The sequence below is a fragment of the Alosa alosa genome, chromosome 12 (genome assembly GCF_017589495.1).
Source record: "Alosa alosa isolate M-15738 ecotype Scorff River chromosome 12, AALO_Geno_1.1, whole genome shotgun sequence".
Classification (NCBI taxonomy): Eukaryota; Metazoa; Chordata; class Actinopteri; order Clupeiformes; family Clupeidae; genus Alosa; species Alosa alosa.
Genome location: NC_063200.1, coordinates 22,115,510 through 22,141,778, shown reverse-complemented (window position 1 = coordinate 22,141,778; position 26,269 = coordinate 22,115,510). Strand labels below are relative to the sequence as shown.

General features: G+C 44.0%; 1 protein-coding gene across 7 annotated transcripts in view; it reads right to left on the bottom strand.

Annotated features, from left to right (window-relative positions):
* mast4 (microtubule associated serine/threonine kinase family member 4) overlaps positions 1-26,269 on the bottom strand; it is a 115,291-nt gene that overhangs the window by 17,986 nt on the left and 71,036 nt on the right. For 6 of the 7 annotated variants that reach the window (XM_048259884.1, XM_048259882.1, XM_048259885.1 and 3 more), the window contains 15 exons: positions 15,605-15,693; positions 11,596-11,665; positions 10,108-10,186; positions 8,680-8,837; positions 8,161-8,236; positions 7,618-7,827; positions 6,746-6,847; positions 5,848-5,980; positions 4,679-4,740; positions 4,162-4,253; positions 3,598-3,806; positions 3,242-3,380; positions 2,428-2,560; positions 1,924-2,089; positions 149-250 (listed from right to left, as the gene is read on the bottom strand). In XM_048259884.1, coding sequence (XP_048115841.1) covers positions 149-250; positions 1,924-2,089; positions 2,428-2,560; positions 3,242-3,380; positions 3,598-3,806; positions 4,162-4,253; positions 4,679-4,740; positions 5,848-5,980; positions 6,746-6,847; positions 7,618-7,827; positions 8,161-8,236; positions 8,680-8,837; positions 10,108-10,186; positions 11,596-11,665; positions 15,605-15,693 — 1,820 coding nt within the window. Of the gene's footprint in view, positions 1-148; positions 251-1,923; positions 2,090-2,427; positions 2,561-3,241; positions 3,381-3,597; positions 3,807-4,161; positions 4,254-4,678; positions 4,741-5,847; positions 5,981-6,745; positions 6,848-7,617; positions 7,828-8,160; positions 8,237-8,679; positions 8,838-10,107; positions 10,187-11,595; positions 11,666-15,604; positions 15,694-17,117; positions 17,247-26,269 lie in introns of those variants that run through there. The other variant, XM_048259888.1, reaches the window with a different exon arrangement.

Genomic DNA, 26,269 nt, shown 5'->3' with positions numbered 1-26,269 from the left:
AAAAAAAAAAAAAAAAAGTAGACCAGTAACTATTTTTACGCTCCGCAAATGGAGCACTTCACTTGTGGGCCTACGGTAAGGCTGAGGCCCTTATCTGTTCCCATGTGTTCTAGAGGGTTCTACCTGAGCAGTAGAGTGATGATCTCACCTGTTCCCATGCGTTCTAGAGGGTTCTGCCTGAGCAGCAGAGTGATGAGCTCCTGGGAGTCACCAGGTGGAGCATCTTCCCCCTCAGGCCAGTTGATCTCATCTGAGAGACAAAACAGATAAACAAACACATAAACAAACAGGGGGGAAAAAAGGCTTTGACCTAATGAACTGCTAAATTTCAGACACAACAAAAACATATCTAGCAGTTCATCATCAAAACATGAGACCCTAGCAGTCTCCCACTCAAGCTTTGATTAGTTGGGAAACGAGAGAAGTAGAAAAAAAGACAGGCCCCCCCAGTTCTGTTAAATGATGAAAGTTAGGCCACCCTTAACCTCCTAAATTACATGGTAATGGCAAAACTCTGCTGTCCTTCCCAGCGACAACATCAGTGCCCTAAGCACCATTGTCTACTGAACATCCATAATTCACATGGCTGTTGGGGTGTACAGAGACCACAGAAGAGAAAGGAGGGGGGGAGAACGAGCGAGCGAGCGAGCAAGGAGAGAGAGAGAGAGAGAGAGAGAGAGAGAGAGAGGGGCACAGTGATTGTGCAAATATGTGTACAATTAAAAGGGCCGCAGGATTAAACAATTGAAGCGCAAGAAAAATAAGATGAGTGCTCATTTGGTGACTGCCTTGGCGCCGACGGTGGCGGTAGTGGCAGCGCCAGCCTTGTGCTGCACATCTTAATGAAACCTGGGAGCCAGGCATGAATATGCATCTGAGGACCCTGAGGCCATGGCGGCTTCCGGAAGACTCGCCTGGGCCCTTTAATTAATGCCGGGTCCCACCGGCTTTTCCCATGATTGAGAGCACACAAAATGGATGCTGTCGCGTCATTAATTTCCATGGCGTTAATAACTGATCTGAGCACAGTGGTGGCCGACTGAGAGTCCACTCCCTCAAAGTCGACATTAGCATTTAGAGGAGAGGGCACGTTCAAGGCCATCTGTGGCACACACACATCAGTCACGCTGAGGGTAGATAAGACAGACAGCTTAATGCTTAACCGGGAGTTGGAGCTTTTCTGGAAACATCCCCCAAAAACAGGACTTTTAAAGGAACACAAATCGAATACCCTTCTATTCTCTGAGTGTGCAATAACCCAGTCTGACACCGTTAGCCTAATTCACTGGAAATGGGTAAGACCAGTTATATATATATATAGCGTATATTTAAAAGAGATCTACTGTATAGGCTAACTGGTGTAATGGCTTTCAATCATACGTCACCCTCAAAATTAATTTAGGCAGATCTATGTAAAAGACCTGAATACAGGCTAGTATCAGAACTTTTATTCTTTTAGTTTCTTAGGTCTGTAATTTCAATTCAATTTCAGGAGAGCTCACATTTTTGTGATTGCATTAGGGAACATTATCCTTATGAACTATAATTACATAATGTAGAACAATGGATTAGAAAAGAAAATTCAAAATTCTGCAGAGAAAATTCAAAGCATTTGATCAATGTACTATCTGCATTACATTACATAAAAAAGGAACATCTAAAGGCACCATTTGAGAAATGGGTATCACTGGGTATTTTTAGAACTCTGCAAACAGAAATTGAGCATTCTGATCTTTGATTATGATTGATGATTTTACGACGGCTATTGCAGTCTTGGGCACTCTGCTTTGCGTCATGCCTAAAAACGCCCCTTAGCAGTTCTAAAATCACTGTCAAGTGTCCGCTATGGCCTCAAGATGCTTATTGCTTAATTACAGGACATACAGTATAAGGTACTGACAACATAAGATGGAGATCACTGACCGCTGATGACCTGGCCGAAGAGCTCCTCAGGAGTGTCTCCAAAGAAGGGGACGCAGCCCACCAGGAACTCGTATAGGATGATCCCCATGGCCCACCAGTCCACAGGCTTCCCATAGCCCTGCCGCAGGATCACCTCAGGGGCAATATACTCAGGGGTCCCACACACCTGCAAGACATAACAGTGAGCTCACTAAAGATTACAGATTAAATTAGTTTCACTGTACCCTGTACAGGGATAATAGTCATATTTTGTACCGTAAAATATTAATTAAAGTAAACTTCAATAAAAATACATGAACATTCAATGCCTATACATGGCCTTAGTTCATATTATACTCTTTCACATTTTCTATATTCATACTAAATGCAACCATTGTTGTTGCACAACATTGCTGTGGTAAGCAATAATATCCGATGGCATCTGAGTAAGTGTTAGTCAGATCCACTACTAGACGTAACAGTACGGGATACCAGGGTGAGAGGCATAAAAGAGGATGTTCAAACCTGTTTGTCTGAGAACTCTCTGGCATCCTTCTCAATGTGGTCCTCGTAAAGGTTTGTGGTCATGTTCATTAGTCCCACCTTGGACAAGCCAAAATCAGTGAGCTTGATGTGCCCCATGGAGGTGACCAGCAAACTGTCAAAAGAGGGGAAACAATACATACACAAATCAAGAAATGCCTATATGCATCATACTGTACCTTACACACAAGTATTAAGTGTCTGAGAAATCTTTAACACTGCATATTTGATCTATAATCTATAGCACAACCATTTGTTCAGGATGTCTACTGCCATTTGAAAAAGAGCCGTGTTTGTAGTATTTAGTATTTAGTTAATGTTCAAAAATGTTCAAACTCTCAGCACAGTGTGTATCTGATCTCTTCCCATCTCTGTGGAGATGAAGAAGCAAACCCTGAAGGGCCATTCACACCAGGAACGATAACTATAACAATAACTATAACCATAACAATAAAAGCGTCCACACTGACCAACGATAAACAAAGTCTCTCCTTGTGTTAATGAATGTGATGGCTAAAATAAAATGGGGTCTGATTGGCTGTTAGCTTTTTATCGTTCTCAAAATCGCTCTGAAAGTGATCCCCAATGATATTGTTCTGCATGTCGTTATCATTATAGTTAATGTGTGAACGTGCAAATGTGTAATGAGAACAATATTTTATTTTATAGTTATAGATAGATATTTTATAGATATTTAATTTATCATTATAGTTATCATTCTTGGTGCGAACGCCCCTTTACCCTGGGGCACTGGGCACTCCCTGCTCTACCAGTTAGTTCAGCATGACAGACTTACTTGTCTGGTTTGAGATCCCTGTGCACGATGCCATAGTTGTGGAGGTACTCCAGGGCCAGCACGGTCTCGGCGAAGTACATTCTGGCCATGTCAACAGGCAGGGGGCCCATGTTCTTCAGCAGGGTGGCACAGTCCCCTCCTAACATAGGAAGAGCAGACATGTGATATCCAAGTTTTTGTGTTAGGACTGAACGACTACGTCAAAAGAACTGATGCACAATAATATCCCTGATCTGATCACAAAGTAAAAGGTTCCATTTTCACTGGTTAATACAGATACTGTTTCAGTGTTTCTTGGTTTCGAACGGGAACATACATTCTATGGTGAAACTGTTCCGCTTTCCTGCCAAACCCACCTTCGACATATTCCATGACCATGCAGAGGTGTCTCCGCGTCTCGAACGAGCAGTACATGCTGACGACGAAGGGGTTTTCGGCGAACGTCAGGATGTCCCTCTCCACGAATGCCTGTTGGATTTGGTTCCTCAGGATGAGGTTCTGCTTGTTGATCTTCTTCATGGCAAAACGCTGCTTGGTCTCCCGGTGCCGCACCAAGTACACAGCCCTGTTTGAGCAAGCGAGCAAGCGAGAGAGAGAGAGAGAGAGAGAGAGAGAGAGAGAGAGAGAGAGAGAGAGAGAGAGAGAGAGAGAGAGAGAGAGAGAGAGAGAGAGAGAGAGAGAGAGAGAGAGAGAGAGAGAGAGAGAGAGAGAGAGCATTCATTAAACTATTAAGAACTTACTTCCAGCATTGCACAGCACTTCAGGGTGACTAGAGGTATGGAGGTTGAGAGAGAAAGTGCACTTTCAGAGAGGCTAATTAAAAACAAAAACTACTTGAGCCGACATGAAAATAACCCACAGTGGGGGGGACTGGGTAAGTAATGAGTGCCCACTGAACACTCGAGTGGAAGTGCATTTACCCGTAGGCGCCGTTGCTGATCAGCTTGATCATCTCAAAGTCGTTTTCACAGGGTTTGCGGCGGGATCGGAGTGCAGCACTCAAGCTCTGGGACTAAAGAAAGAAAAACAGCTCATTCTCAATTCATTTTGAAATAAATCACATCTCATTACAGGATATAGTGTATAATTACAGTCTGTATGTCTGCATATATCAGTCTATTCATTTTACTCATTATGACAGGATATGCCCATGTGAATACATGCATGGATCTCAAATCTCTATACACTGTCTGTCAAAGTAGGAATCCATAGCTGTGGAAAGTTCAATCTGAAACCTCAGCAACAGCTCTACATTTACCTCTCCTTGAACTTTGTGACCGCAATAAAAATGTCGAGCCTAAATTAGGTTGAACTAGCCCCACTCAGAAGTGGCACATCACGTCCCATAAGGCCACAGCACAAGGATAGGGGAAACGGGTGAATGGTCTGCTTTTATTGACACAGGCAGAGAAGCCTATAAAGCCTTCTAATACTTACAGAGTCATCAGTCTCTGGCGTCTCTGCTATGCCACTGTCGTAGCTGGTCAGCTGGGCTATTTCTATGGACCAAAAATACAGACAATGATGAGATGTATGAATAAGTAATAACCATCTGCGTGCCAGGTCCGTATGGCTGGATTTGGCCACCTCGTACCGGTTCAGCAAAAGTGAAATGGAGAACTACAGTGTGAGCTTCGAATATCTGTGTATGCGTGTGTGTGTTTGTGTGTGATATGGACATATTCCTTGTTTAGCCAGCATTTCCTTCACCACCAGACGGTAGTGGGAATCAGATTTTCCACTTAATCACTTGCACCAAGCTGACTCTGGGAAACAGCAAAACGAGTGAAATGGGCCGGAAACCGAGACGAGGGCCTCGAACACATGTCAGGCATTTTCCCTCCAAAAAAACTGCAACTCCAGAACAAATCCCATCCCAACATCCTACCACCCCCCAACCCTACCCATCCCCTCCCTGCACCCCTTTCTAAGCGAGCGTAAAGAACGATCATCGCTTTTCTTCATCCAGTTGAAACATGCGAGACATAAGAGAGGTAATGAGCCGCGGGTTCTGCTTTAATGTCCCGCCGGAGACCCAGGATGCTGCTGAAGCTGAGCCGAGCCCAAACAGCTGCCCTGCGTCCGTCTCCTGGCCCGCGGCGCTTTGGCAGACAGGAACGCGAATGTGTCCCCCAGGAACTGGACCACCGGTACGAGGTGGCCAACTCCAGCCATACGGGCCTGGCACGCAGAGATGAAGACATCTTGGCCAGTCCCAGAGGCAGGGAGGACGCTCATTTCCTAATTAGCCATAATGAAAGCCAGATCCCCAAATTACGGTGGAGTGGGACTGATCGCTCTAATGTGACTGGGTGTTTGGTTCGCAGATGGAGAGTGTTATTTCAATTAGGTGTTTCATTACCAAAATGCAAAACAACTGAACCATCCTACGAATTCTTTGAAGTATTGTAACTTCTTTTTCAGTTCATTTAAAACACGATGAAGCAATCTAATTTTCAAAGTTGGATTAAAACTTGTTTTTAAACAGAGTTTGGGCAACTTGTGCAAACCAGGAATAAAAAGAATCACTTGTTTGCAGTCGTAAATGGTTTTGCCTTTGAGACTGTAGTAACGGCAGTGCTGAATACCGCTAAAGACGTCTTTACCTTCGAGAGGGTCTCGGGTAAGGCCCAGCTGGCTGATGATGTAGCGGGGGATGTCCGTCTTGATGCCCTGGCCCTCTTTGGCGTGGCCCTCAGCAGCCTCGAGAAGGTGGTAGAACTCTTCCGGGTCAAACTCCTGCAGAAAAAAAAAAGAAAAAACACCCAGTCACCAACTAAGTCTGGTAGATAGTCTGAGACCTACAGTACACTCAAACGGTTATTTCCAAATAAAATTTGAGTCCAAATTTAAATTTAAACAACGTATTGGTTTTTTTTGTTGGTTTTTTTTGAAACAGGACACTACTTCCTTACCGACTGCCCTAAAAAGGAACTCGGTGAAAACAAATATGGTGGCCATTAGGCCAGATCTTCATACCCCTGCCTGTCCTTGTTATAGCCCAAAAAAAGAGAACAGAGGTTCTAGGCCTGCCAACCCTGAAAAGTTTTTGAGTACTACCGCAAGCCAGGAAAATGTATCTGCACACTTTGGCCTACATGCATCATCAAACAATACATACAAGATACATTTTGGATAAAAGACTCACTTATTAATGTCAGACATCTACAGTAAATTTGAGCCAAATATGTTCCTTTTAAATATGAACTGAATCATTTACAGAGACTCAATACAAACTCTGGCCATCTCAGAGCTGAATCCTGATCAATGAAAATACTGTAACTAATGCTGACATATTCTCCACTTTCTTCTATTTGGTCTGACTACTAATTTACCTGCAAAATATAAACCGTTAAAGTCAAGCAGGTAAGTAGCATGACTGACAAGGTCATGGCCTAAATGCTTAGTGAGAAGAATATAAAATGTATTTGTAAACCACACGTCAAAAGGAATGAAAGTATTCTCTAAATGACAATAACACATGAGCTGTGAAAGAGAACCAACCAGGCATTCCAGGAGTCGAGCTGGCCTGGCAATGACGATGAGGATTTTCTTGACAAGCTCCTTGATGAAGGTCACCTCCCCACTCTCAGAGCGCTCTGTAGACTACATGCACACACACACGCACACAAACAAACAAAAAGATAAGCCTAGCGCACCATTAAACAAGGTCTCGTTTCCCATAACAAGTACAAAGAAAGGATTTCAGCCCAGCAACAAACCCAACATTATCCATGCCATGAGTCAGGGGGATTCTGATTAATTCTCCCAGCCATTTCCTGAATGCCTTTTCACAAACAATAGCCACTCCAGCGGGCTTCTCCGCAATGACATGTGCAGTCATGCAACCATTGTTTGGACACAAAGGCCATGCAAGCATGTGGAAATAATTAATAAATAAATAAATAAATAAATAAATAAATAAATAAATAAATAGCCTGATAATTTTCACCTTCTTTAAGCACAAGCTGTAGGGTATGCTTTTAGCACTGCTAAACTGATGGATTCATTTCCCCCATTACATGTACTGGAAAGTGCCTGGGGCATAAACAAGACTGATTGACCTTACTGGAGATAATCTTTGGCCCTGCCCTGCTTTTAGTAGCTCAATAAAGAAAAGTGCAGGAGCTAGCAATTCAACGGGTCACAACTTCAATTCTAGGAAGGTCAAATAGTCATTACCGCACAGCACTCCGAAAAGACTCTAACCTTTCAGAAAGAAAAAAAATAGTCCACCTTGGAGAACAATATCTGAGAATAAGCACACCTGCTGCAAGAGTTTCACCAGTTTGAAGGACAATATTCTAAGGATAAATGCACCTCCTGTTAGACTTTCTCCAGTTTGGAGGACAATCTCTGAGTGCAGAAATGCATACCTCTTGGAAGAGCTTCTCCAGTTTGTCAGTGAGCTCGCAGAAGTAGCGGGAGGTGATGAGACCGCAGCGGGACTTCTCCAGGCAGTCGCGCGCCAGCTCGATGATCTGGTGGTGGGCGAAGCTAAGGACGCCGTCGGCCAGTGGCAGCACGCTCTCCGGGGAGCTGGAGCGGATGATCTCCTGGATCCGCTCCTCCATCTGGGCCGTGGCCTGGGCGAGATAAAAGAGAGAAAGAGAGAGAGAGGGAGAAAGAGAGAGAGAGAGCGAGAGAGAGAGAGAGAGAGAGAAAAGAGGGAGGAGAAGTGTCAAAAAGATCCAAAGATCCTGGTGGGGGAGACAGCCCTGAGGATACAATCTAAACAGCTGCCTTTCAAATATCACTTCTAAAGATTGTTTTTTTCACATGCATTATGCAACAAGACACTATACAGTTATATCACTGATCAAAGATGAATGGAAAATCTACAATCTGTTCGGAGTACTGTTGAACTGGCATGAAATAGACTTGGTATGAAGTGATTGATTTCATGGGAAGGTTCTCACCTTAGGAAATCGTTCCTTGTAGACATGATTCATCATAATGATCTCATGATCACAGCATGCTGGAGACCTTCCAGGACTGAAAATGTAAACATTACAGACATTACATACATCAACATATACCATCCATTACAACCCCCTTTACAGGTAAATGTAATGTTTACATTACAAAATGTTTACATTACTTTCCAGTCTCCCAATATGTCAGTGGCTAACATCAGACCTAGCTTTACAGAGAGTGAATTGTGTTGTCTCTATATTTCAAATTGGGAAGCTAAGCTAAGCTAAGGACAGCACTAATGGTTTGTGTAGTCCTACAATAGAGAACAAATGGCACTGCCTAGGCACCTGGGGGCCCAGAACTGCTAACCCTGTTCCTGTAGGCAAAGGGCCCTCAGAGGACAACCACATTCGGCCTGGACACTCAGGTGCTATTCCTATAACCCTGTGGGACAAACAGCAGCAAGCAAGGTGACCCCTCCCTATGCTCCTGACCCTTGACCATGGCGCACGGGTCCCTACCTGAGGCTGCGGGATCGGGGCCGCATAGGTGTGGCCCTGCGGCGTTGGTCGTCGGCGGAGATGCTTTCGGTGCAGAAGTGCTTGGAGAGGAAGTGCAGCTCATCGGGGGTGGGCTGAAAGGGGAGCTGGTGCAGCTTCTCCTGTGATGAACAGGACGACTGGAAATGAAATGAGAATACAGTGAAAGAAAAGAAAAGGAAAAGCAAAAAGAGCAAAACAAAAAAAGAAAATGATGCTTAGCAGGCTTCAACTGTTTGTTTATTTGTTTGTTTGTTTTTGAGCTTCTAAATTCATCATGGTAACATGCAGATGGGGGAAAAAAAGCTTGATGAGGAACTTATGCCTTTGAGTGTGTCAGGACTGCTAATCCACTGATGTTGACTCAAAATGGTTCCGATAAGATGACTGGGATGAATCTTTTTACAAATAAAGCAATTTAAAAAATATATTTAAATCATACAATGACACAAAAAAAGATTGCTATAAAAAAATCAAACAAATTACTTTCTGAAAACAATAAGCTCTCAGCCACAAAACTGATGCACACATGGATAACTTTACAGTTAAGTAAACAATAAGCTTAAAAGCAATGAATAAAAATCACATTCATTTATGACAACAGTGAGTGTGTCTAATCACAACTTTGTCAAAACTAACTGTACTCAGCTTTAATCCAAAACTCCCTTGGGAGACAAAAGCAGCCATTTTGACATTTATAACTAAAACATTTGTTTCTCTTGCTTAAAACTGCATTATTCTTGAGTGGTTCTCACTGTACACTGTTTAACATTTATTTATCAGTCCCTACCCTCTACTTCTCTCATTGCTATTCTTTGAATATTTTCAATATTTTTATTCTTTCAAAAACATGCACAGAACCACCAGCTGAGAACTGCTCTCACACCTCTAATTTTCTGTACACATGCATGTGTGTGTGTGTGTGTGTGTGTGTGTGTGTGTGTGTGTATGTGTGTGTGTGTGTGTTGTTTGTGTGTTTGTGTGTGTGCGCACACCCACTGGCAGTGAATCAGACGCATGTGTTTACCAGCAAACAAATCTGCTGCCCTTCATATTGGGCATTAGCCCGACAGACAGTCGCACATGAGCATCTGTTCGCCATGGCACACCAAGGCTGGCGCCAAGCACAATGCCAGGCCTGGCACCCACAGAGGCGTGCCCAAAATGAACACAGCTCTTCCTTAGGCTGTGTATGCTCACGTGCTATACATATTCGGAGGTGCTTTCATTCCCATGTATTTAACAGATTTTTTTGTCATCGGGAATAGCAGCAATGATTATCCTTTTGCCAATATTCACTTGACAGGTACAAAAAGTTACACTTGTGATATCTGACAACATACAGTAGGATAGGTATGGTGCATCTATCATAGTGGTTATATACAGTATGTAGACGTGTTTAATTCGTACCGAGACTGTGGAACTGGGGGTGTTGGTTCCATAGCCAGATGAGGGGAGAGAGGCCAAAGACCACCTGCGTCCATCGGTCCTGCAGGCAAACAGGGACAGAGTTGTTAGCATGGACTCCACACACACACACACAATTCATCTGAGCCACAGCAGTGCACAGATCTCAAAAGAAGGCCTCATCAATTCACAGGCGGGCTGGCAGGTGTCCAACCATAATGCAAACGTTCACGGATACATGTTTATCTTTATGCACAAAGTAGCGCTCTTCTTTTGAAATGGAGATAGGGGTTGGTACAGACGCGGCCTGTGAGGTAAAATGAATGAGATGAAATGAGATGAAAGCCTGAAACACTTACCAACGAACGACCAAACAAACACACATACAAACGAACGAAACAAACACCAAAATGAACCAATGGCCAATGAACTGTGCAATCCCAGGCCCATGCCTTCTGCGGCTAGGATTTTCTGATGAATCTCCTGTGGGTATTTTTTGCCAGTAAATTAACTCTGCAGGCTTAATGGTGGGGGTTTTTTGTGTTTTTTTTCCCAAAGAACACACAAATGTTCAGAGGACATTTCTGGTTGGTTGGGCAGCAGGAGGAATGATCCAAATCATTCATGGAAAGAAAAAAAAAACTGAGCACAGAAGACTCAAAAATTGTCCACAGTAGCCTAGACCTGCAGATTCAGATTACTGTTCAACCAAGACATGTATACTGGGGGAGAGGGATTGGTATCCAATCAACATTCAGTAACACACAGAGGGAGACAGACAGCAGGTGGGGGGTTTACCTGTCTACTCTGTGTCCATGACTGGGGAGATAGTGCAGAGATAATTGTTACATTTACATATTCAGTAGGGGGGGGGGATAAACCCATGATCATAAACACTAAAAAAATAAAACATTTTCATCAAACTAGCACAGCGCTTTCACAGCCAATGTTGATTTCGACAGATATGGGACGCAGTGGTATGCTGTGACAGGCTCGACGCTGAACTGCTGAACCTCATTCGATGCTGTTGTGAATATCAAAACACAGTGGATCTGTCAGCAGGGGCAGGTATGTATTACACCTGAGCGTTTTTAAAAAGCTCCTGACAGCTCGTGCACCACGGCTTCCTCTGTGGCAGTGTGAATTGAGCGCTTCAAAGGGACTGCCTTTTTTCACACATGCATTGTTCAGGCATTGTGATGACCGTTTATTTTGGAAGGGGGTGGTGCAGAGGGTGATGAGTAGAGCCATTCTGGTTTGATTTTGGAGAATACATCTGTCAAGAGTGCTGTCAACTGTGCCGACTTGAAAATGGAGAACTATGCCAGGAAAAGCATCGTTAAGGTGATTGAGTGCAGCTGCGACAATGTGTGCCTTATGTGTTTTAGCATTTAGTCATCTGGAGAGGAAATGTGTCTCATATCGCCTGTCTTGATGTCCGTACACTATAACTCTAAGTAATGACATATACACACGCACACACACATTTACCTGCGAGCGAAGGAGAAGTGTGCAGAGGCGCTGGGGGAGAAGTTTCTAGGGCTGTCTTGGGGGCTCGTTCCTGTTGAGAGAAAATGAGAAATAGCAGCATTGGTGAAAATACTTCATATCAAAAACCCTTCTAGCTACATTTTAATACGAGTGGCAACATAAAAAATGCTAATTTAGTCAATTGAGGGGTTCTGTTGACAGTAATTAGATGCTTAACTAAGTATATACGCCAGCCTCCTTCACAAATATAAATCAAATCAAGCGCATTTTGCAAAGGGAAGGTCTAATTTTGTATAAGCCTCTCTATTTAAACAAATCATTCAAAGAAATATATATTCACTGTCCTTTATACAAGCTAATGCATTTATACATATCTCAATGAACATTCTCTGCCCATAGCTCAAATAATTCAGAAAGTCGTGACCGAACAAGACATGGCGCCTGAACATTGACATATTTTAGCACGTACAGTATAAGGCACAGCTCCAAGAGATCTATGTGTGTATCGCAGAGTTTCTATCAAAGGTAATACCTCGTTCCAGAGAAATAATTAATTATTCAACTCTTTTTTTTTCCCCCCTTGGTGACCAGCTTTGACAGAGAACCCATCAGTTTTTCAGTCCCTTGGAAGAGGAGACGAAGAGCTCTCATGGGACAAAGCGGAGGAGGAGTATGTATTTTTTTCTTTAAAGATAGTTTATCATTTTTTCTTCCAACTGAAGTGAGACATGAAACTGGCTTCTCATTTACAGCTAAACAAGAACAAAATGAACATGGGGTGGAAATCCCTCCTGCATGTTGAAGCGACAGTATGACACAAAATTGGTAGCACAAAGGCCAAGTCATGTCTCTCTGTCTCAAACTTATCACAGGTGGCCTGTGAAAAACTAGACCTGTAGGCTACAGTATGCCAGTTACAGCTCATTGTCTAAATATGCTGGCGTGCTGGTTTTTCTTTTCAAAAATTCCCACTGTAATAAGAATACTCTCACAGAAAACACAGCAACAAACATGTGCCGTCATAGACAAAGGAGCTGTTAGTGAAACCAGTAGACAACAAAGCGAACAGAGAGGAGAGAGCAATGTAGCCAAAAGCTATCAGAGACCCGCTCTCATGTGGATACAACCCATGTGAGCCAAGACTGGAGCCTGGAGCACACACACACACACACACACACAAACACTCAAACACACACACTGACAAACACACACACAAACAACTATTCTCACACAGATGCATAGCATACACACAACCAGAACCTGCCCTGCCCTGCCCCCCCTGCCCCCCCCCCCCCCCAAATCTCCATTTCCACAGTCCATATGCGCACCAGAGCTGCTGCACTTCCAGCCGTGGCTCTGGGCCTCTGAGCACGTCCGACGCTGGGTATTTCCCAAACGGCAGCGATTAACACTGCTGCTCCCTGACTGATAACAGAGGTGATGGCAGCCAGTGGAGGGGAAGGGGAACGGAGGAAGGGAGTGGGGCAAAGAAAACATCTCAGAGTCCAACATTAATTATAGATAATTACCTTGATTGGAAAGCGTTGGGGGCAAATACTTAATTAAACAAAGGACACAGTGGCACCCCCTGAAGCGCTAAAGAGGCGGCTCTGGATTTGGATATAGAGGGCCCCGATGAGGACGAAGTGCTTATTAGATTTGATTAATTTCTGCAACCCCCTCTGCCCTCCCTTTTTGACACGGTGCAGTGGTTTAGAGAGAGAGAGAGAGAGAGAGAGAAGCAGAAGGAACTGGGGGGTTTTGGGGTGGTTCACGTCACAGAAATCAGAGAGCATGTGAAGCACCTGAGCAGCGAGCACCTGAGAAGGCAAACGTAATCCAATTTAGCTCAGGTGAGAGTGCCAAGACACGGGCCCGCTTATACATCCTACCATTGCGTTCCATTAATCTCAGATTACATCCTTACGTAAAACAAATAAACTGTTATCCGACTGTGGGTTTCGAGGACTATTCTAGCACCTACAAAACAAAATAATTAGAAGCGACAGTTTCTTGATTCAGTCTACTTTAGGATTATATTCACCTCCTGTATGCTTTCTTGAAAGTTTCCTACCATGCTGTTGTTCCAAGAAAGTTAGTTTTGGAATTAACTGTCACAATTTATCCATACTATTCTATACTATATTAGAGTCCACTATGTTAGTTGTTGTATTCCTTATTCACAAGCATAAGCCTTGTTAGATCAAACAAAAAATCCTACTATACAAATTTACCAAATCATCAGGAAAAAAAACAAAAGCATTATCTCGAGACGTGAGCTGCAGCCTTCTTCAATGAAAACTCATAAACATTAAGGGAACCATATGTAAGATTGTGGCCAAAACTGGTACTGCAATCACTTTCAAATTACTGTAGAGAGGTGTATCCCCTCCCCCTCCCCCCTGACTCGAGGTCGCCAACTCGGATGGCGAAACACTACTGACTTTGTGATTAGTAGATAGGTGGAGGGTGTCGCATCAGGCCAAAACACAACATGACATGACAAAACACAACAACAACAACATCAGTTGAGGGCTGCAACTTCACTTTTTAAATGACAATAGCCTGGCCGGTCTACTGTTGTCAGTGATATAAGTATTTGAAATGAACATGATTTCTTAATGTCTAGGGACATATCAGGGCCATTTTATGATTAATTGAAATACATTTCTTACATACGGTTCATTTAAGACTTCTGTGTTACGTGCAGCTGGAAATGTCAGGAGGAGAAGCATCCTCTTGAGAACTTCCTTCCTGTGGGCCTGTGCCCCGACTCACAGAATCTTCTGGTACAATAACAAACGACAGTCCGCAGCTGGTGCCCACGTGAAACTCAAGCACTTCTGTGATGAAGTTGATGAGTAGCAGGAGGACATTGAGCCACAACATTCATCACCAGGCACAGAGCCAAAATGGCTCCTTACAAGGATACGTTCTAAGTAGTGGCAAATAAAGCACATGCACTGCTATGGCAATTCACTAGGCCTACATGTCTTTATCAAAGTGGTTACCAAATATATTTGTGTGAATATGTATAAATTCATACCTAGCATAAGTCATACATAATTCCTACAGATAATGAGGAAAATTTTGTCTGTAAATGTAAATATCTATCAATATTAATGTAGAGTTACTTGATCCCTCTCTGGAAGGATTGACACTAAGAACTCTTGGCCCACTGATGCATAGCAAGCTGACACATGCTGAACTCCACACATTTCCCTGACAATCCAAGTGAGGAAAAAAGTGCTTCACAACTCCCCTCCGGGGCAGATCGTCTTTTCCATATTGACTTAACAGCAGTCCGAGTGGGGAGCGGCGCGGTGTACTAGCGCTCGCCATCCTCGTCCTCCTCCCACTCACCGTTTCCATCTGAAAAAACACGGGCACGCTTGCGCTCGCGATGCCAGTCTGCCCGACCCTCCACTGAAGTGGCTCATTAGACAGCAACAGTGTGGTCGCACCCTAACCGCTCGTCTGGAGAAGCAGACACTGAAGGGGGAGAACGGACAGTAGCGTGTGTGTGTGTGTGTGTGTGTGTGTGTGTGTGTGGCTAATGATTCACTGGCAGATCCCACTTCAGATGCCAGGCTTTTCCAGGCGGCTTCTTCTTCACTCGTTAGACGGCAGACAATTGGCTCCATTCAGTGCGGACGGAGAAGGCTGTGGCTGTGGTGTGGGGGAGCTCCCGGCAGTGGCGTGCGGGAACAATGATCGCAAAAAAAAAACCTCACCCGCCTGTCTGCTCGCCCGCACCCTCTCATGAGCAATTTCACAGACATCAAAACAATGTCAGGGAGTGGGACACAACAAACACGCGCGCGCGCGCGCACACACACACACAGAATGCAAACACACTAAGAGAGACAAAACACAGTCAAACATGTACACGCACACTGTACATATGTAAATACACTCAGAGAAACAGGACACAGGACACACAGGACACACACACACACACACACACACACACACGCTCACTCACACAGACCCACACACACACAATTACCTGTGTGAGATGAAAGGGGCGAGTGGGGTCGGGGAAGTGCTGAAGACTGACCACTTCCTATGAGGCTCTTTCTGTTGCTCGTCCTGCAGCTAGAAAAACAAAGAGACTAGTTAAAACCGGTGCAGCACAATGACACACCTTCAGGATCACTGGGACACATGAGCTGATCTGCTGCAGTCCAGTGTTCAGGACCACATACACACACACACAAACACACACACACACACATATACACACACATTGTTCATCAGTACACTCTGTTAAAGGTCAAGGATAGATTCTCTGAACCATCACACTGCTTGATCAACTGTAAAAGACATGACTGCTTAATAACCACAGATGGTCTATGGAAATAACACAGGGTGGAAGACATGGTTGAGTTCAACCGTTTCTTCACAGTTCGTTTCACTTGCCGGTTGCACTAAAAGATTCACATAACTGTTGATGGGGCCTTTTAAAAGATAAAAAGAGAAGGCCTGAGTTTTTGCCTTGGTCTTGGACAATCATTGAACAGACAAGACTTTACTGCATCCGTTCCTTGCCCTCTTGTCAATTCCAACCTATCATCAAGCCGATGGATCCAAGAGATCACTGCAGCCTCTAGTGGAGGAGCGAGAGCGAGAGAGAGAGAAAGAGAGAGAGAGGAAGAGAGAGGGAGCGAGAGATACTCCATTCCCCTGACATTAGTCAGTTATTAATAATGATAATGGTCCTCATTAGAGCCTCTGTTGCCCAGGAGATTAAGCTTTTCTGTGGATTATTAAACAAGCCAGCATCCTCCCTCTCGCACTCATCCACTCACTCACTCGCTCGCTCGCTCACTCACTCACTCACAGGCTCACACGGCCGCTAACACACAGACAGTGGTGTCATGCAGGGTCAGGACTCTGGACTAATGGCAGACGTAGTGTGGACATGCCACTGATAAGAACACAGGGTGGCTGCGTCTGATGCAGGCAGGAAGGAAAAGGCTGTTGATTACTCAGAGGTAAACACAAGCGTGGCTCACATGAAAAGGATGATGGGAACGAGGGGGGGGGGGGGTGAGGCTTGAAGTAACTCAAGCCATTAAAGGCAAAGATTAGAAGTGAATCGGTCTCTGACGCGTATGACATAGATAGATTAATCAAGAATAATCAAGTACACTGTTTACCAGCATACTTCCCCACAATACGTCATATCAGCAAACCAGATAAGACTGCCTTCACCAGTTATTTTCATCAATCTTTATTATGATTAAGTTAAGTGAGACAACATCAGACATGATTGAAGAGAACACAAAGTCACATGTCCACAGTTTACCGATCATACACAACATTTTATGGTTATAAACGTGTCATAAAAATGTTCCCTGTGAGCCCTGTCCGAGACCGACTACAATCTCAAGTCAAACTTCTGCGTCCTACCACACCGACGCACTGAGGCATCAGGAAAAAGAAAAGACAAGGTCATCTTTAAAGCTGCGAGTGGTGCAGCCTCCCTGCCTCTGCAGAAAGCTCTAATGCTAACGTACCGTCTGGCTGTCCTCTTCCACGGCTTGTACCACTTATGGCTGCCCAGGTACTGCATCAAACTCACTACGTACACGTCCTCAAAGGATGGCCACATTCGCCCGGATGCTCACACGCTCTCTCCCATGCTCTGCGAAACGCTGCGGATGCCTCCAGAATGCTCTCCCCCCCGAAATACGTAGAGAAGAAGGAGGCGGGGGGGTTTGGGGATGACGGTGTACTCCAAAACGTGTCCCTGCACGCCTCTTCTCTCTCTCTCTCTCTCTCTCTCTCTCTCCCTCCCTCCCTGCAGGTACAACCTCAGCTGCGATTGAAGGACAGCTATTGCGTGGCTGTGTAATGATATGCTTACCGCTTACAAAACAGATCCTATTAGCCGGGAGGCTTAATAGGGACACCCGAGTATCCTCCACCAGAGTCCAAACAACACTAAGTAAGCGTGTGTGTGTGTGTGTGTGTGTGTGTGAACACATTTAAATGAGTGCATGAATGAGCTTTTTTCTAAAATCTGCTGTGGGCAAGTGCATTACACAGTGCATATAATTATGAGGAACGGACGCTAAGCCTGGAATAATAGCGGCACGAGAGCAAGACACAGAGAGGTTCATTTTTGTATTTGTATTTGTGTTTTTGTCCAAACTGCACAGAGCTCATGCAACCGTGCAGCCGTTTGTTTGTTTTTGGGTCCTCCAGCCGCAGAAAAGCACAAAAGCAAAAACATGCGGAGACCCAGGCAAGGCAAGGTGCAGCAGTGGCAGTGGCGGCGACGGCTAACGTGATCAAACGACCCAGCAGCACCACTGGAGCGGCAGTTCATAGATCTACAGCACAACATTATCACATTAGCTGTGGTCAGGATGGGGAGAGGGAGAGAGAAATAGGGAGAGAGGCAGAGAGAAAGAGAGAAAGAGAGAGAGAGAGAGAGAGAGAGAGAGAGGCAGAGAGAAATAGAGAGAGAGGCAGAGAGAAAGAGAGAGAGAGAGAGAGAGAGAAAGAGAGAGAGAGAGAGAGAGGCAGAGAGAGAGAGAGAAAGAGAGAGAGAGAGAGAGAGAGAGAGAAAGAGAGACAGAGAGAGAAAAGGGAAAGAGAAAGAAAATGCAAAAGAACAGACAGAAATATAAACCCTAAAAAACTCGGCAAGAATGGTAGAGAAGGAGAAAGCGCAATTCCTTTAGTTTCAGACAGGCAAGGAGAAGATGAAACGAGGAGACAGAAGGAGAGAGGTAGAGAGTAGGAAGGAAGAGGAGAGAGGGAGATGAGGGATAGAGAGAGGGAGAAAGATGGTCCTGAATGAAAATGGGCACTGCATCAGCTGAGGACAGGGACAGCCAACAGTCAGTGAACGAGGGAGAGAGAGAGAGAGAGAGAGAGGAGAGAGAGAGAGAGGGAGGCAGAGCACAGTCAGAGCTCAGGCTACATCACCCAACCTCAACAGCGCTGCAGAATCAGGGCTTTTTCACAGCCATTGATCAGACAGCACTGAATGGCATCGAGTGTGTGCATGTGAGTGTGTGTGTGTGTGTGTGTGTCAGGGGAGACTACGGATGACATTGCAGAGCCCTTGTGAGTCTCTTCTCCTCTTAATGCTGGCTTTGCTGGAGACCATCTCTCACAACTGTCCAGTGAGAACTTGTCAATTTTAATTAGACTCGTTATTATTACCATTACTGCTGTAATCATCATCATCATCTTCAAGGGAGAAAAATCTCTAAGCGTGACCTAATGATTACATCATTAATTAGTGTGAATGATGATATCATTTAGCAATACATGAAAACACTAAAATTCATATATGATGCCTGTTATGTAGAGATTTTTACATGACTACGTCAACAGGCCTTCTGCAGTACAGGAGCAGGATCGTCCTCCTGAACAAAAATATTACTGCACATAAAATGCCTGCCCCAAGACCTGTGCTCAATGCAGCACTCTCACATCCCTTACCGTACAACACAAACACTGGGATCGATCGATAATCTCTCTCTCTCTCTCTCTCTCTCTCTCTCTCTCTCTCTATATCTCTCTCTCTCTCTCTCTCTCTATCTCTCTCTCTCTCTCTATATATATATGTAATCTCTCTCTCTCTCTCTCTCTCTCTCTCTCTCTCTATATATATATCTATAATCTATATATATATCTCTCTCTCTCTCTCTCTCTCTCTCTCTCTCTCTCTCTCTCTCTCTCTCTCTCTCTCTCTCTCTCTCTCCTTGAAGGTCTTTCATTGCTTTTCACCCTGTCTGTCTCCATCTCCCTCTCCGTCCCTCTCTCTGTCGCTCCCCATATCGCTCCTGGTCGGTCTCTCTCTCCTTTCATTCCTAGTGCTAGTGTTGTCTCTCGTCTCTCAGGAGTGCCTACAACCTTTCATTGCTCTCCCTCTCTCTCATTAGTGCACCTACTGTCTGGCCCTCTCTGCCTCCATGTCTATCCATCTCTGTCTCCTCTTGCCCAGCTGGAGCTGAGTAAACATATTCATAATGGATGCCAAAGCCCCAGCTCAAACTGAAGCCGAAGCCCAGCACTCAGGCGTCCGTTCGGGGCCCCGTGCAGAAGCAGCGGCAGCAGCAGCAGTAGCAGCAGCAACCCGGGCATCAGAGGTAGCGGCCACTGATCTGATAGAAAGATTAATCTCCCGCTCTCTCTCGGCTTTAAAGGTTACAGGGCTGCTTAACGAGAAGAGCGAGGCAGACCGTCCTGAGCAGGGCTTGGCTGTCTGCGCAATAATCACAGATGGAGACGGGAGATCGGTTGATTATGAAACACTTGATATATGAAAATGGGATGCAGCTCCATAGATCACTGACCACAGCAAGGGCAATTTATTTATTTTTTTTAGTTATTTTTTCATTTTGTTCTGATCAGAGTGGGCCAGGATTACCGAGTCAAGTAAGGAAAGGCAAGCCATAACGATAGAGAGCTAACTTGCTATGGGGTAAAATCATTTAATGTTGTTAGCTGTCTGGATTCTACTAGCTAAAGTTTGGTCATTGCAGACTGAAACTAAAAGCAGAGACCAGTATGGTCAAACACAACAGACAGGGAGGGTCCAGCAACAGGTGTGCTTGTGTGTTAATTGCTCCACTTTGAAGATAATCATGTGGCAAAGTTTCTGTCTGATAACTGTCTGTTTATCTGTTAAATGTCTACACTTGGCCTACCTTAATTGTAATTTACAGGAAACTCAAACAGATAAAGTCTACAGGCCGTTATAACTGATCCTGATGCCTGGGCGACATGCAAAATCCGAAACATGTCGCAGTCAATGTATGTGGATTGCATGTTTGTCTGAGAGAGTGACATCAAATCACAGTCATTTTAACGACTAGTTTAATGGTCCACCTTGGACATACAGTACCTGCATCAGTTAATCTTGACATGGATTCCATCTCATGAGATTTTAATGGGGGTAAATGAATAAGTCATGTGAGTGCGCTGTTGATGCCAGGGCCATCAAACTGCATCCTATGCATTTTCACACCAACACCACAAAGCGATAGCTCATAACAACAGCAATGTTCAAGAACATCCAGCACATGTCTTCCATAAAGGCTGACAAACAGCCCCAGTAAACAAAAGCCACCATGAAAACAACAATAACCAATAACCTACTGCAAATTTCAGTGGAAAGTTGACAACAGTTCTGTTCAAGATGATCGTGACAAACAGAAACAAAAATGCATTACATGACAGAGTCAAATTTGTAAACTTCCCTGTTTGTAAAAAGGAGCTTAGCTTCCAGAAAAGAGTTGTCAGTGCTACTAAGAATTACAACCACACTTCCACATTTCTTCCACAGAAATTCCTTATGAATTACTTAACTGACCACCATCTAATTACTTTTACAATGACATTATAATATGCAGTACCTAATTCAGCTGAATACTACAGCCCGGCCTACCTGAAAAAAAAAAAACTAATGCAGATTTTCTAGAAAAAATTTCGCTCATGAACTCATTACGCTCAACCCTTGAAATCAGTAGCACCACTCAAAAAGAGAATAAGAAAACAAGTACAGTAAGGCGTGCTCCATGGTATACCACACAGACAAAAACCCTCAAACAAACAGCGCGTAAACTTGAACAAAAATGGTGTACCACTAAATTGGAAGTTTTTCGCCAAGCATGGAAAGATAGCCTTATCACCTACAAAAAAGCACTCAACGAGGCTAAGTCATCCTACTATTCCTCGCTGATCGAAGAAAACAAAAATAATACAAAATTTCTCTTTACCACAATTTCCCGCCTGACGAAGAGCCACACCGAAGTAACTGAATCTATCCCGATATGCCTAAACAGTAATGACTTCATGAACTTTTTCAATGACAAAATTTAAACAATTAGAGATAAGATTAATAACCAATTAGTCTCACCAAATATTCATACTCCATAGCTGAACGGTAGCGAAAACACAGATAAAAAGAACAACGTTTTAATTAATTTAATTAATTTACACCTATCGACATATCAGACCTCACTTCTACAATTTCCTCATAAAATCTGCAACTAGTCTACTAGATCCTATTCCTACCCATCTTCTGAAGACTGCTCTCCCTTTTTTGGATAATGCTTTGCTCCAGATTATAAATAACTCACTCCTATCAGGGCATGTACCACAGTCGTTTAAGTTATCTGTTATTAAGCCATCCCTCAAAAATCCTACCCTTGACCCTAACAACCTGGCCAACTATAGGCCTATATCTAATCTCCCTTTTTTGTCAAAAATACTAGAAAAAATAGTGTCCGAACAAATTGGTGCCTTCTTGCATATGAATAAAATCCAAGAATTATATCAGTCTGGTTTCAGAGCTCACCACAGTACTGAATCAGCCTTAGTTAAAGTTTTTAATGACCTCCTCATCGCTGCCGATAATGGACATATATCAATATTGGTCCTCCTGGACCTCAGTGCTGCCTTTGACACCATAGACCATGACATACTACTCCACAGGCTTGAACATTTGATAGGCATTAAAGACTGAGCACTCGCTTGGTTTAGATCATACCTTTCTAACCGTAGACAATTTGTACAGGTTCACAATAAACCGTCTACCCAGACTATGGTAAAATATGGGGTGCCTCAAGGCTAAGTACTAGGGCCCCTGTTATTTTCTCTCTATATGCTTCCCCTAGGCTCTGAAATTAGGAAACATGGCATTAAATTTCATTCTTATGCAGACGATACACAACTATACCTTTCCATAAAACCTGACGAATTAACTCCGTTAGCCAAACTTGACACATGTACAGTATAAGAGACATAAAGACATGGATGACAAATAATTTCCTACTTTTGAACTCCAATAAAACAGAAGTCATGGTTTTAGGTCCTAAAAAGATGAGGGATATCCTCCTATCCTCATCACAGGCTACATTTACTGATCTTCGACTATCTTCATCCACAAGTGTTAAAAATCTAGGAGTTACAATTGACCAAGACCCATCACTAAATAATCACATAAATTAGATTACCAAAACTTCATTTTATCATTTAAGGAACATTTCAAAGATAAGGAAGTCTTTATCTTTACCAGACGCTGAGAAATTAATCCATGCTTTTGTCACCTCAAGGATTGATTATTGCAATATACGCTGGCTGCAATAACACCTGTCTAAAGAGCTTACAGCTTATACAAAATGCAGCTGCTCGCACACTCACTAGAACTAAAAAATATGAACATATTTCCCCTATCCTGGCATCCCTACACTGGCTGCCTGTTAAAAGTCGCATTGACTTTAAAATATTACTTCTAACATACAAAGCCATTAATGGTCAGGCACCAGAATATATAAAAGATCTCCTAGTCCCATATAACCCATCTAGACCGCTACGATCACAGAATACTGGCCTTCTTGTAATTCCAAGAATCTCAAAAACTACAGTAGGAGGCAGAGCTTTCAGCTATCGCGCACCCCTCCTCTGGAATAATCTCCTTCCTCAATTCGACTAGCAGACACCCTCCCTATTTAAGTCTAGACTTAAAACATACCTCTTTACTGCCTCCCATAGTTAGGTATGGTGTGGAACTTCACCCACCTCAGGGATTTTTGGAATGGACCACCCTGTTGAGTCCTCGTGTGACTGGCACCTCAGTCACGTGTGCGATGGTGGTCACTGACCATACCTGCACTGGTGTCGAATACCCCTCACCATGCCTTAGTTATGCTGCTATAGCATAGTGCTGTCATGGACTTTTCATGTGCCACGCCGTACAACCCCCCCCTCCCCTTCTCTCTCTCTCTCTCTCTCTCAACTCTCCCTCTCTTGCCTATTCTCACTATGGTATACTGTAACAATATATAGTACCACTGATTACTTATTGACATTAACCATTTTGATTTTCAGTAATACTAACCCACTCTACATCTCTCTCTCTTCCCCCTTACTGTGCCTCACTTGTGAGGTATATCACCAGTCATCAGCCATCCGTGTGCTTGGCCCTCCTCTCACCCATCTCACCTGAAGTCCCATCCTTGACTGCCTATTACTGTCCCCCTATCTGGATTCCTGGCCCGTACAGCCTAGCGACCCATCACCTGCCTATGACAACTCTGCCCAGATTCCTGTCCTGTCTGCCGACCCACCACATGCCCCTTGACAACTCCTTTCCCCTGGACAATTCCAACGCTGGACTATTTGAACTTTCTGTCACTAAATCAGGATTAATGCATTATCATACCGGATGCGTATTCATCCCACCTCTTGTAACTTTCACCTCAGGTGCTTTAAACACCAGGTCCTATTCTCTACACCTGACTATCATATGCATTTGTTATGTATACAGACCTTACTGTCCTGTACTGACCCTAGGCAGATGGGTCAGGCCCTTGAGTCGTGGCTCTGCTTGAGGTTTCTTCCTATATGTAGCTCCAATTCTAGGGAGTTTGTCGCCCCTGTTACTCATGGGCCTTCTTTTCTTTTTTTCCTTTCTTTTCTTTTTTTTTTCTCTGATTGTCTACACTCTGTAAAGTGCCATGATACATGTGTAATGTTTTGGCGCTCTATAAGCACAATAAATTGAAATTGAATAATGAATTACTTAAACTGATCTCCAAGTCTAGCACCAAAACAGCTGCTATGTTAGGAACATATGACTCACTCACTATATAGTCTACTATTTAGTGAATCACTATGTATGTAGTGGTCATTCACCATATATAGTGGAGTCTATGGTGGGTGAGTGCATGGTCCAAATACAGCCAGTGACACCCAAGACACCCAGAGAGAACAGACACCTTGGGAACAGGTCCATGCCATATCTGGGCCACAACCGGGCCACCTCTGCCTCTCACTCTCAGCTGCTCTCTCTGAGATGGTCCAGCTTGAATAAATCAGCGCTTTGATGTCAGTCTGAGAACTGCCCTCCTCTCAAGGCATTTAAACACTGCAGCAAAGTGAATAATATCCGGTTCACAGGTGCCCAGTGACGAGAGAGGGAGATAGAGAAAGAGAGCAGGGATCAGGTTTAACTGTCTATTTATACACGTCCTCACCAATTACACACACGTAAACAGTGTGCGCTTCGACTTAAGATGGCTTTGCTATTTGCTCTTTCATCACACCTTAAAAATCTCAAATGTTCGAGATGACTTTCACACACACAATGTTCTGTTGTCATTTCCCCCCCTATGTTCTCATCTATTGAGGTCGCACTCCAGAAATAAGTCCAATACTGCGGAGGAACACTTGAACTCGCCTTCCTCTGTCGGCTTAACTCTACGCTGCAAGTGTGAATTTTTGATCAGGATAAAACCGCAATTGTGTTTAAATGGTGTTTAAAAGCAAGCCACGACAAAGGAAGGCGCCTTTGGCAATGGCGTTGGGGAGAAGTAGGCCAGCATTCTATCTATACAGCCGCTCGGCAGTGCAGATGCATGTGAGGATCCAAGACGTCCACGCTGGATCTGCACAAATCTACGATGCAGAGCGCGAGAGAGAGAGCAATAGAGGAAGAGGAAGAGATAAGGACAGAGAGACAAAAATTATTCTTTTGGCTCAGTGTTTGTCTCTATTTCCTGCACACAAAAACAAAACAAAACAACAAAAAAAAAAAAAATCACCGGCACAGCACTGCCATCCAATAACTGAGCCATAATCATGTCATAATAAAAAGAGCAATGAATTCTAATGAAGACAAAGAAGCGGAAAACAAAAACATACACAGACACACAGACAGACACAGATACACACACACACACACACACACACACTATACCCCTATTCACACCGCTAACATCAGAAGCTGAGTAGGCACAACAATCTTTCCCTACTATTCATCCCACAGAAATGAAAGCACCGGGGCTGCTTAGAGAAGAAAAAGAGCTTGATTTGTTTTGGGGGCATATTTACATGAGGCTTTCAATAGCCGTCTCGCTTTGTAAACGCTTCCACTTTGGCAGAGAGACCTTACACAGGTCTTCTCTTATCTCCTCATGTGAAAAAGGAAGGAGGGGGAAAGAAAAAAATCAGGACGGCTGATTGTTGTTGTTTTTTCTTCTGTGGACAAGACTTCAGAGCTCTGCAAAGTCAGGTGAACTGACGTCAGCAACTTTTACATACACCAGCAATAACCACACACACACACACACACACACACACACACACACACACACACACACACACACACACACACACACACACACACACACACACACACACACACACGCGCATTCAAACTGACAGGCAGGGAGTTTGAGATGAAAGAGAGAGGAGACACACACACACACACACACACACACACACACACAGAGGAAGAGAAACAGGGCACTAAGATGAAGGCAGCCAGAGATTATTCCCAGTGCTACAGCTCTCATTATCCAGACCGCAGCTCTGCTTGCTGCATTGTGGGATACGCGTTTCCTTCTATTAAGGTCAAATCATAGCAAATCACAGTATTGGCAAACTTCTGCGATGATGCAAGGGATTACGCAACCAATATCAACTCATATTGTGCTGATTATCCACGGACGACTGGGCACACACAGTGGTTCGCGCAGAGTTCGTGGAGGTCAAGTCATTCACAAAAGCTTGACTCGGCGAACTGGTGAGAAAGCTTGCTGGAGGACACAGAATCTGTAGCGTACGTCTGAATCTGACAGGAAAAGAATCTAACGCCTACAGTACTTTAACATTCGCTGCAGATGAAATAATCCCTAATAAT